Consider the following 13,152-nt stretch of genomic DNA (forward strand, 5'->3'; position numbering starts at 1 on the left):
TGCCACCCCACAAAAAAACATGAGAATCCTTAAAAAAACCACAAGAAAATGTTTGAGTAGTTGTGGAGTTGGAGTCATTCTGGTATTTCACAATTCCCTGTAATTCAAAGGATGTTATCTTATGTGTGCCAAAAGTGCATCTTTTAGCATGGTCTGGTGGTGAATTGCTACAATACAGCTTTTTCCATCACTCCAAAAATCAATCTTCTTCTCATCTCTTTTAAAGGTCTTATTTGCCCTCTCAAGCCAGCAATTGTACTGATTGATTATGACTAAAATTGTCCTGAGTCCCCCACACTGAGAAAGATGCCATACAATGAGAAAAGAAAGCAGAACATTTTCATCTTTCTCTTGATTGCTGTAAAAAAAGCATTAGTCTGAAATTAAAGGTTGAAGCAGCAACTGTTTATTGGCCGTGCCATAAAGCATCATCAGTTTGCATTGCTGTGAGCCCTAAATTAACATTTTAAGGGCCTCATTTATTCACAAGAGGCTCTTTCTCAAGCTCTACTTGTTTTGTTTAGGACACAGAGGGAGACAACAGTCACTGCACTGAAGAACTGAAAATGCATTCTGAATCTGAGTTCAGTCTGTTTCAATGAACATATAAAAACTTTCAAATAGGATATCATAGTGCAATGGTGATGACAGCAAACAGTTTCTTCAAATGGTTATTCCTGAAAAACCTGTTTGAAGTATTCAAGTACTTAGTGCTTGAACAGAATCAAGAGACCTGAATTCCAGGTGTATTTTAGAAATATTCTTGGGCTATTCAAGAATGGATTCTGTTCTCTAAGTTTGTCCCATTGAATTTAGCATGGTGAAGTGTTTCATCAGGGTGATAACTAAAACCAGCGTGAAAAGGAAAGCAGGACAGCATTTCATTGCATGGCACTCCAATCAAATTGAAACAGATATCCTCTGTTTGGAGATTATGACACTGTGGGTGCAATTCCCATTAAAAACAACTTTTTATTTGGAGGTGGAATGATTTTGTAACTTAAGCAGAATCAAGACAGATTGATAGAACTTTCTTAAATTTCTCATGAAAACTAACCCATATTCAGCATTTTATTTCTCTAGAAATTATATGTATGAACATTTTGTATTAAATCCACAATTAAGTGCTTGATACACAATTAAGCACTTGGTAGTCTGTCAAAAGCCTATTTTTTTTTAATGGAGTACAGCTGCTTTGGCCCCACATCTGGTGTTTGTCTACTCTTCTCTATTTGCAGTATTCTGAGATGATAGAAACTGGTCCCTGTCAGAGGCACCGTGACTTATTTCAGATTTAACAAGGAAGAAAAAGTTCTAACACTTGGTATCTTTCTGACAGTTTTCCACAAGAATAAAAAAAATTATCAAGTGAATAAAAAGTATTGCATTTTGAAATATTAATTATAGACACATTAAGATTGTTTCAAAGACCTACTTAAATTTTTAGTGTGCTCATAATTAAATTGATAACATTGTTGTCAATTGATAATTGATAAAAATTGTTCTCTTATATCAGTAGACATTTTTCTAAAATTTTATATTTAATTAATAAGGTCTCAACTACACATCTGTGTTTGTCCTCTACTTAGGAAATTCAGTGAACTATAACTTTGGCATGTTGTTGTAATATATTAAAGATTATGATCATTTAAAGGATTACTGTGAGGTAAAATATAAGGAATGTTTAATAGTATTATGCTCATAAATTAAATTGCTAAGACATAGTTTAATGAGCAGAAAAATTGACATCACTTCTTTATACATCATCTGCATTCTTTACCATAATAATGTCAATTCTAAAGACAATATGGTTTTGTGTGGAATCAGTTAGATTTGGACAAAAATTTGGAATACAAACCTAACTCTTTTTAATGGAAAGGAGGTGTGCTTAGTCCAAAATCTGTGAAATTTGAACCAGACCACCACTTAGGATTGTCTCAATTGTTAAACAGAGGTTTAGAAATAATGTAAAAGTAACTAAGTATTGTTACTGGATGGTGAAAATCTCATCAAGATCAAACACAAGATAATGAAAATCCTGGCCAAACTAGCAAGCAAAGCATTTGAAAGAACAAAAGAAAACTTATCAAGGTTAGTTAAAACGGATAAAATAAAAATAACGTGGATAAAATAAAATTAAAGCTAAGATGAAGAGAAGCCTGGACTTAGGAAAAAGACCCCAAAATAATAAAATTGCTGAAAACCCAAAGGAAAGTGGCCAAGAGCAAACCTTTCAAGAACCGAGATGGATTAGGAAAGAAACTGCTCTAAAATGGGACAAACACACTTATATCTAAGGAATGTGTAAAGTAAGTGAAATGAGTTAGAGCATCATTCATCTGAGATTGATTTACCATCTTTTCCACTTGCCAAAGCAGAAGGGAAGATGTTTTTCCACTATAGAAACTACCATATAGAATATCTAACTCTGAGCCTGAAGTTTAATTGATTTTTTCAGACATTTCAGAGGAATATCTCCTTGTACCTGGTTTAAAATAACAGCTAAATATTCCTCAGATTAAGAAAGCTTAATGTTATCATTACAAGTCTAAAGGGACCTGTACTTTTTTGTGTATAGTACTTTTTTGAGAAAAGGAAGAACTATCAGGCGTTCATAACTGTATTACTTGTTTTTGGAATAGAGGAAATAATAGAATTGGCCAAGTTTCCCTTAAGGGTTATATAAGGACAATGTAGACAATAAGGAGTAAGTTACAGCTGTGAAAGTATCAAGCTCTAGAGCCCTCGTCAATCTTTGGAACTGGTGAGAATGCTGTGGGGCAACTCTTGGTGAAAAAAACATCATTCTGAGTTGTAAAGTGAAGGTTCAAGCTTACAGCATATAGATTCATTGCAGCATTCATTCTGAATTTGTGGAAGTTACTCAAATGTAATTGAGGACACATTGTAATTCTGAAAGATGCTCATAATGCGTGTCTGTAGGTGCCTGAGTTATCAGACCAGAGTCTGTAGCTCCAAAGATAGAGAGTATTGACACCTTAATGAAGGGATGGGACTACTGTCGGGCTAAAAACGATTTATTACTCAGATAAACACCAGCTTCAAAGGCTGTGGGATTTTAGAAGAGCTAGAAGTCAGCCATAGCTCAAGGTAGCCACAAGGTAGTTACAAGGCAATATATAACAATCCAAACCAATGGAAAATTGCCACAAAGTTTATTTTGTTTTTGTAATCTTTACTTAATTCTGCTACACTCTGTGTACTTTTGTGCAATGGGCTACTATTACACCTACACATCTATACTTCTATTATAACATGTAAACTCTTAACTTACTCTATAGAGTTATATTACTATGCTATAAAACTCTTCACTATCTTACTCAATACAGTTTCTTACTTACTTAAGGCATATCCTTACTTGCAACTATAGAAACTTAAATCTATAATTTTTCTGCTTAATGTCTGTGTACTTTTATTTTTACATCAATCCAAGCTTCTTCCTAGGCTGCAAATCAAACCCTTCAGTATGTGTGGAAGGTTCTGTCTTTTAATTTCCTACACAGATCAGGGTCCAACCACTGGTGATCTCATTCATTCCCAGCTGAAAACGCTGCTCCAGCATTAAGAGCAGAGGTTCATTTTTCAGTTTTCCTTAAAAGTAGATACAGGACATTACATGCTTCACACTTTCTGGTGTTAAGTAGCCCATGACATACTAGTCTCCCCCTGCCTGAAATATTCTGTTAAAATTAGGGAGGTTAAGGGACTAAGATGGACCAAATCTTGTACAGTGCTGAATCTTATGACAATTGATATTGGATCTGGGCATATGTGATCACAAATAAGGCTTGGAAAAAACTACAAGTTGTCATCTTATCCATCTCCAATGAAGGTTCCTCTGAGATACCTAATCTGTTATAAATCCTTTAGCAAGCCTTCTTATGCTTACCTTTAACAAACTTGGTTTCCAAAAAAATTATTTAAATCTTTGTTTTACAGACTCTATTAACATCTAGACAGAGAAAATGGCTTATTCATAGCTTTTTTCCATCAAATTTTTGTTCAAGGACAGTTAAAAAGTAATTCTACTTGGTTGATTCAGGGGTTTTCTCCTCTAAACCTTTTTCATGTTTTGAAACTCCTCTCTTTAATAATAGATAAAAATTTTACTTTTAGACAAGCACATGTTGATTCCAATGTTATATTTGTAGGAAGTGACACATTAAACCTTGGGAAATTATGACTCACAGAAAAATATCCAAATGTATTTCTAGTGTTCTTGTTGGAGGAATGAGAACATGCTGGGATCTGGGCAAGGGCCATGAGGAGCAGCCAGTTTGAGCTCCTACCTGAGAAAGAAGGTGTCAGGCTTTGTTTAATACCTCTGTGATCATATTGTTAAATTCTTATAGTGACATCTGATAAAAAGAGCACAATCTAATGAGGGAAGCTTGACAGTGAATTCCTTAAAGACTAAAGATAAATGCTACTGTAACAATGAGACAAATGAAATTCTAGTGAAAAAGCTTCATTGAATAAGAAAAAATTACCCATGGTGAAAGTAGGACCAGTACCATAGGGGCTTTCTCCTGCTATCTAAAAAGGAATCTTTTGTGGTGAAGTGTCATTACTGTCTGATAGCGTTGAAGAAAAGTAAAATGGGTCAGCAAAAATGTAGAAGATAATAGAGAAAAGAAACAGCAAAAGTTTTCTTAAAATCAAACAGCTCCAGAAAGAAAAAATCTTCTGATTTTTTTTCCCTAAATTACTGGATGATGAAAATGCTGTGAATGTAGCAAATTTTATTCTAATGCAGCATTTGATAAATACATGAGGTCTTAGTGAAATCTTGGAAACTGTATATTCTTCTGAATACAAGCACTGGAGCAGAGCAAAAAGCAACAGAAAAAATGGAAGACTTATGAAACAGTTTAACTGCATTTTGTCTTTAGTAAAGAGGAGGATTTCTGATTTGAAAGTGTTATGATCAGTTGTTTCTCTTTTATCCAGACAATTTCTTAATACACACAGCTGTCATTATGTACCAACAAATAGTGGCCTCTTTGAGCATATTTATGAATTCAGTCACACATCATTTTCTCTCTCCGTATTATTCCTCCTACAGTCAATCACAGCCTTGCAGGGTGAAGACCTGAGAGTTAAAGTTGGAAACACTTAGAAACAATGACCCTAAATATAAAAATGCTAGGGAATAATGGCAATCATCAGAAAGAGGTTTGAATATAAACTCTTTGGGCAGGGTTTACTTGCCTAGATATTTGCCTAGAGCCACCTAAGACACTCTTGGCTCCAGCAGGGTGCTCCAGAAGGTTGTAGGTTTTCCACAGGTGCTGTGCCATATTTTCTGGCACTGTGTGAATGTCTCAGATACCACAAATCACTGAACTAGTGCTAGACATGAATGTTTAGGCAGTGGAATTGAGACCTTTAATCTACAGCTAACCTATTAATAAACCTTTTCCTTCTTTGGCACTGTCAATGGTCTTTGCTTCTGATATGTTTCAGGAATGCTAGACAGCTTTGTTGTGTCCTGAAAAACATTTTTGTAACTCCTTGATTTTAACTTACACTTGTAGTCATGACATGTAGAAATTTTACTTCTTCTCATCCAATTTGCCACTGTTTCTGCAGTATTTTACCAGTGTTATGCAGGGTTGGTTTGGCCAATATTTTATGCTCTGTCCTCATTACGTCATAAAAAGAATATCTTATAAATCTGCCTCATTAGCTAAGTGACATTTCTTGTTAAAGTGAATTTTATTTATCTAATATTACAACATGTTATAAAGCAACATTGTCAGATATTTGTATAAGTATTTATCAGTAAAAGGTGCACATACAAGATTTTAATACATCAATAATTTTATCAAGGAGGAGTTATTATTTGGAGGAGGTTAAACATTGATGCTTACATATATCCTTTACTCAAAGAAAAAACTAATTCATATTCATAGATGTAATATTTTCTTAGATGACATCATAATAAGAACTGTAGTGAAAGCTATAAAAGATTATTATGTGAGAAGACTCTTTGGGTGTGCTAAATTAGACAATGAAAGAGAGAACACACTTTAAGCTTCCTCCACCTTCCTTTTCTGCCCAAGATCTGTACATTAAAAATAAAATTGAGCATACCACTCAGGAAAAGTGTTTATTGATGAGTAATATGTGAAATTCATGTTAGCAGTTATATTTATAAAATATCTGCATTTTGTTTCTTTTCTTCTTAAAAAAGGAGAGTTTGATAATACTATTACATTATTCAAAGAAAATATTGGGACATTATTATTGGGACTTATAAGGTGGGGAGGAGAGAAAGGCAAGAGGTGTTATGAGATGTGCAGATGTAGACATTATCAATTCTTTTACCACCAGCAACGACTGATAAAATTCATTCCAACATACTGTTTAAATAACATTTTAAACTGTTTCAATCATGTAAGATGCCTCCATGTAGAAAAGCAGTAAGTTTAATGTGACCAGGTGATTTTTTTATTGCTCATATGTTCCATTCATTTCTTCCCACCTCACTTAGCTGGTTACATTTAACCAGCCATATACCAGATTCTAACTTTTTTCAAGGTGTAACACTGTGAAAGTGAATTTTAAACCCTCCTAAGAGAAAACAGTAACACAGAAAAAACAGGAAGATGCTGTGCCCACTCAAATCTAGCCAGCACTTTCAAGGTGTGGGTTTTTTTGCAATATTTTCTCATGAAGAGACCTACAGTGATTTGCCAGACAGATTATATTTATTTTTAGCAAATGTCTTTCACTGCACTGAAGAACCAGAGTTCCAATTAACACAAAGAAAAAACCAATAAAGGCTATGCTCTCAAGGATCATTGATTTAAAATAAATTAATCCCTATCCCATGAAATACCCATTTAATTTAATTTTTTATATTATACCATTGCCAAAATATTTCCATTTAAATACATGTTGTAATAGAATAATGCATGAAAGACCAGTGGAAAAAATATGCAAGTTGTTGTAGGTGCTGTACATTAGACAGCATTGAGAGTTAGTAATATATGGCTAGGTTAAACACAGAATAAAAATCGGGGGGAAAAGTAGACATTAATGACAAGGAAAAGATCTGGGCTTTTTAATTACAATCTAATGTGAGCTGAGGAAAAAAATTGGAGACATGTTGTGAAATCAATGAAACAAGGAAAATTTGAACTGAATAATATGTTTGGGAACCTTCAGGTAGAAGAAGGAAGAGAGCATGAAAAGAAAAGATTGCTACATGAACCAGTAAATGTAAAGGGAGACCACAGACCTCTGTAGTTAAAGTCAGATCACAGATCTGATTCGGCTGCAAATTTACTCAGAGGGAAAATTGAGCAGGGCAACTGTGGAATTATCCTCAGTTCATATAAAGAGGTGCAAAAATATTGACTCCAATGGATATTAACTACACAATGCTATTTGAATATAAGGCCTCTAGGGTCTTTCTATATGGTGCAGGTATTTTGTCTGCTGCCATGCTTAGCAATTATACAAATTTTTTTCCTTCCTGTCACTTTTGATTTGTTTTGCAATCTCCCACCTTTCTGCTGACCTCAGCAATTGATAGGGTGCAATCTCAAGTGTGATATTTTGAGACAACTGTAGGTGAAATACTAAAGAAATCTAAAAAAATTATCCATTTCTTTTACTTTCTTCAGACTACACTTTACCCTCAGTTTTCCTGATACAAATCCAAAGCAAATGAAAAGGTATGTGGTCAGATTTTGACAGAAGGAGGAAATTAGATTAATTGAGCAATATAAAGATTTTGCTTCAGTAACTAGAGGAGTGTCAATATGAGGATTTGTGACTACTGAACAACTGAAAGGCAAATTAAATAGTGCACATGGTGCACCATGTGCTCCATTTAATGGTTATATGGAGATATAAAAATATATCTGATATATCTGAGAGGTGAAAAAATTATGAAAAATTTAAATTAAGGGTAGGCAGATTAAAAGAGACATTTCTTTTAATTTCTTTTAATTGTTTTTCATTAGAAAAGTAACTATAGGTCAATGTTTTAGATGAATGCTACCAAATTGTTCCTCTTTGACTGAAACATGAACAATCCATGAACGCCAAATGTTATTGTTTTTTATGTAAGCCAAAGATATTTTTTTTTTTTTATTTCTTTAAGTAGTTAGGGACCTGCTGTCTAAATATGCATTTTAAGCAGGAGAAAGGGTACTATTACCAGTTTTTAAGACATTACAGTTATTCCACTTTTTTTTCCTTAGATGCTTCTGCGTTTGTGCTATCTCAGTTTAAGATGGCAAGCAGCTCAAAATACAAATTTCTTAAAACTTTAAAAAATATATATACTCAATTTTATTAAAGGCAGACTTATTGCTGAATGACCTGGAATTTCTTCTTCTTTTCAACTCCATTATTGCCACTGGGATCTTCTTGACTATAATCTAACCAGCATGGCAAATACCAACTCCCATCTCCTCAACATGGCAAAAATTTCTTCACCATTCCCCTGGTCTATTTAGAAAGATATCTGGATTCTTTGAAATGGTGATATACATATATGTGGATGATCATAAAATGCTCTCACTTTATCCCCATGACCTTGTGATTCAAAACACTAGAGAGCAGTGAAGCAGCTACAAAAATGAACTATCAGCAAAATGTTATTCAAATAGCTTTCCCCAAATTAAATCATTGAAAGGTGATGCAGAAGTAAATATAGCATGAAAAAAATAATTTAATTTTGTAAATGAATATTATATAAATTATTTATTTAGAGAATAATCTATTCATGAGCTCCAACATGCAGTCAGGATTTAATTGACCAACATGTGTTGATTTTGTTTTAATAGTAATTTGGAAATGTAATAGAAATGAAAATGTAACCAAAAATATTTTTAAATACTCATATGCATAATTCTAAGCCATCTCAATGGAAAGTTAGTTTTTGCTAGTTTATGAGGTCATTTATACAATTTTGGTTATGTCAGGGCTTTTTCAAGGAATCTTGATTTCAGACCATTGCATAGCATATTACCCCACTTTGCCTGATTACATGATTCTATCTGTGTTCTGGATTTTTATTAGCTGGCATCAAACATATTTGAAAAAAAAGTATGAAAATAAATATGTTTTGTCCCTGAGCCTTGATAGAAAAAATAGCTAGAGCCAGCAGCAGCTCCCCTGGATTTTAGGAGAATGGTATTACCCTGCCTTTCTCCGAGAGATTGCTGGTTACCTTCTGTCAGTGAGCTACTGTCTCACTGCAAAGCAGGAGCACGATCTCTTTTGTCTGTGGTCAAGGCAATTATTTCTTAGAAAGTGGAATTTCTTCACAATGACTATGTACAAGAGCAAACGCAGAAACCAAAGATGTAAGTAAATTATAGTTTTTTTAATATTCTTAGAGAGGAGGGAAAATAAATCTCCAGTTTCATAGAAAACCATGTTTTACTTTACCCTGCTTTGCTTGAATTATACCAGGAAAACAGGAACAGTATTCCATGCCAATTATCCCACTATTTCCTCATATTAGGTGCATGAAAGAGCTTTAAAATGAAGGGGAAAAAAAAAAAGCTCACTTGTTACCATGGAAACCCTCAGAAAGTGATTGCTTGATGGCATCAACAAAGAAACAAAGATTAAATATAAGTTTAGTTCAAAAGAGCAACCTTTATTCAGGGCTTAATTAGTGGCTAGCTGTGACCTTTGATTTGATGAGGCTGACATGCTTTCCCCTCGTGGACTTTTTTGTGTGATTTGCATTAAGAAGCCAGTGATAGCAGAACTTTAAGGGCTGTTATTTTATTTTCCTATATCACAACTTTCAGAATTAACTAGTTTGCTAGCAGAGGAAAAGAGAAGCTTGCATGTGTGTCTACTGTGCCTTTCCAACACTCCAGCCCTGAAAATTCACTGCTTCTTAAGGCATGACTTTCCAGTCAAGCACCTCTTTGACTTTTTAAATTGCTACAGCATCAGATGGGGGAATTTCAGTATCAATATTGCCTCGTCTGGAAGCTTATGGAACAGGTGACTGAGGCAAGTGAAAATGTGCTGTGGGTCAGGTCATGAGGCATCTGCTGTTCTAAGAAAATCTAGTAAAAGGCTGAGTTATGAATACAGAGCATGTCAGAAGCTGTGAAAAAAGGGCATTCCTCTAAGAAAAATGCCATGTACACACTGTGTTTTTGGGGAGAGGGCAGGAGAGGCAGAATATCAAATTCAAAACCAGATAAGTTTGGACTTCATTTGGACAGGAGCATTGCTAGGGTTCAGAGGGATATATACAACTATATCACTGACCTCAGTTTCTGGTCCTTGTAGATTAATCAGTGTAGCTGTCCTTCAGTTTGTCTTGCTCAAAAGAAATGGATGTGCTGAATGTAGAAAGTTTAGCAGGACAGATCTCTGCTAAAATCGCTGCAACAGAAATCCATCATCTGTATCACATTCAACAAAATAAATTATCATAAATTTTCATAGCAGCAATAGAAGAAAATTATTTATATAAAGGCAAATTATGATTAATCTAGCTCTTTTTAATGTATTAATAACTGTCACCATTATTATGTAAACCAGGAGCTCTTTCTATACCCAGCTGCATTCTTGCAATCTCTCTTGTCCAAGCCTGGTTATAATGTACAATAAAAAAATTTGTGCTGGGGTAGATGAGTTTCAAGGGGGTTTTGTTGCAAGGATACAGTAATTCACTAAAATGGCACAGGATGCTCCTAAGAATGCTTTTTTGAAGAGAACCTTGCTTTCACCCCTACTGACCCCAAGGAAAATTTGTGATTTGTCCAGAGGCAAAAAAAAACCCAATGAAACATGATCAGAATTCATACTGTAATTATGAGGGTGGATGTTGCAATGTTTTCTGTTTTAAAACTGTCTTCAATTTTAAGATCCAAATCTAGAAAATATCTCAATATTACATACATATTGTATAAATTACATATATAGGCATATATATAGGTACCAGTACTGTATGCATGGATGCTTCATTAATACATTAGCTAATTAGAAACTGAAATAACCCTAATAAACAAACAAAAAAAAAAGAGTAATTTTGATAATGATCCTGTTTATATTATTCAAAGGCTTTTTGAAGGATAGATTTAATCTAAGCAATTTTTATTGTGAAATATAAGGAATTATGGTAGCAGCTGCATTAAACAGTAGGTAGATACCACATTTTCTGTGTATTTCTGGTGCCCCTTAATAAGACATAAGAAAAGATGTGAGTATATAACTTCCAATATATGAGGAGTAAACCTTGGGATCCATACTTCCTCACTGCCTCTCACTACATTTGGCTACCACACCTGAACTTGTGGCATAAAATGAAAGTGAACTTTGTGGCTTTTTCCTATTCACTGAAATTATGCTTCTGGATTTCATACACTCCTTAGAGCACAATAACCATTGCTTTCCAACCTCCTTTTTTAATGCTTTAAAAAAGTTATAAATGCATTCTGTACTTAATTCAAAAGCACATCTGATAAGAGAGGAGGATAGAAAATGTAGAGACATGATGGCACTTTTCTAATGCAAAATAGAAGTAATCTCCATATCCAATTTCTGTCTCAGGTACAAAAACTGTTGCTAGAAAAATACATGCAAAAAAATGTGTTTACCTACCTGTCTGTAAGAATGGGATGAAAGTTTCCTATGCATATTTTCAGCTACAACATAATACATAAATCTTCTCACTTCTAAGTTAATGCTTTTCTTTCCTTGTAACTTTGAGTTCAATTGTAGAAAAGCGGCCCTTATAATAAATACTTAGCATATTTTATTTATTCTATAAACATTGTAACTTATGAAGATTAAAATAACTATCACAACTAATTGTAAAACTTGTCTCACTAAATAAACAAAATTCAGATTAAGGCTATTTCTGTATATATAGGTGTACCTACTTACAGACAAATACACAGCTTCCATGCATATATTTATCTGCACAAGCAGATGATGGGATACTTGATCCTTCAGGATGCTTGATTCAGGATGTTATCTAGGTGATAGGCTGGTTTCTCATTTCATTGCATGGGCGTAATGGCTGAGTGAGGGAAAACCATGATAGACAACACAGTCTTGTTACTGGGCATTGTGGTGGAAGAGTTTTCTGAAATAAAGTCTTGGAATCTTAGACTGTCCTACTTTGGGGCTGCTGGGGAGGATGGTCAGGAAAAGTATTGCAGTAGGCTGCAGTGCAGGTGTGGGGTTTCTGCATGGAGAGTCATGCAGCCATCCACAGTCCCACCTTCTGGAGATGCCACACCTCCAGGCTTCCTCTCCCAAACTGAGCAGCAGACATTCCATTTCTCATTACAATCTTTCTTGCAGCCTTCACAGGAAGGCTATTACAGGAATCAAGGAAGGTTACTATCCCTGAAGAAAATAATGTTGAAAAAAACTTATTTACCTATAAAGCAACTTTAAGAAACTCTCATTATTCTTATTTATTGGTAGTTTGTGTAGCTTGACAAGATAAATCACCACAACCTTGTGAAGGGTTCTGCATGAAAGGATGATCCTTAATATTTCTTTGGTCTAACACCATAAATTTGACTCAGAAGAAATGTAATTGGAGAAAAAGAGAGTAGTGGCGAGTGTGGCAGGCAGATGTGTTTTGGGGAAGGTGTGCAGCACAGCAGCAGCACCTAGGAGGAAATGGCAGAGTGCTGCCAGAGAGATGCCGGTGCTGCCAGAGTGCTGAACTGGGGATTAGAAAGGTAAAGGAAGGATGGAGAAATTAAGGGGAAAAAATAGAATTTATCTCTTGCTTTCTTCAGTTTCTTGTTTTCAGTGTATCATGGGACCTCTCACACATGTTGGCAATAACAGCCAGAGCACAATGGCAGCTGAGGCGAAGATCAGTTACTTTTGAATATTGGGAACCCTTGATAAAGTCAACAGCTATCATAAATGCAGCCACACACTGTCCCTTTCCAGGGTGCTGGAAACTGAACTCCCAAACTTGTCCATTCCAATATGAAGAATCCTGTCAACATCAAAGGTCCCTGAAATTGTGCTCCAAATGCATTGATGACTTCTGTCATGTAATGTCTGCAGGCACTACCTCATGTATGTTTGTGAAGAATCCTTTTCTTGCTGAAGAGTTTTGTGTATACTGATAAAGATGAGAAATTCTGTGAAATTACAGTTTGAAGG

At 34.8% G+C, this 13,152-nt stretch overlaps 1 protein-coding gene across 8 annotated transcripts in view; it reads left to right on the forward strand.

Annotated features, from left to right (window-relative positions):
- Positions 1-13,152, forward strand: part of RALYL (RALY RNA binding protein like) — a 378,947-nt gene that overhangs the window by 262,164 nt on the left and 103,631 nt on the right. The window contains exon 1 of one of the 8 annotated variants that reach the window (XM_005479415.4): positions 9,188-9,347. The exons of the other annotated variants lie outside the window; for them this stretch is intronic. Within the exon in view, the coding sequence (XP_005479472.1) occupies positions 9,311-9,347 (37 nt within the window). The 5' untranslated portion in view covers positions 9,188-9,310. Of the gene's footprint in view, positions 1-9,187; positions 9,348-13,152 lie in introns of those variants that run through there. 8 annotated transcript variants of the gene reach the window in all.

The sequence above is a fragment of the Zonotrichia albicollis genome, chromosome 1, assembly GCF_047830755.1.
Source record: "Zonotrichia albicollis isolate bZonAlb1 chromosome 1, bZonAlb1.hap1, whole genome shotgun sequence".
In the NCBI taxonomy this organism is placed as follows: domain Eukaryota; kingdom Metazoa; phylum Chordata; class Aves; order Passeriformes; family Passerellidae; genus Zonotrichia; species Zonotrichia albicollis.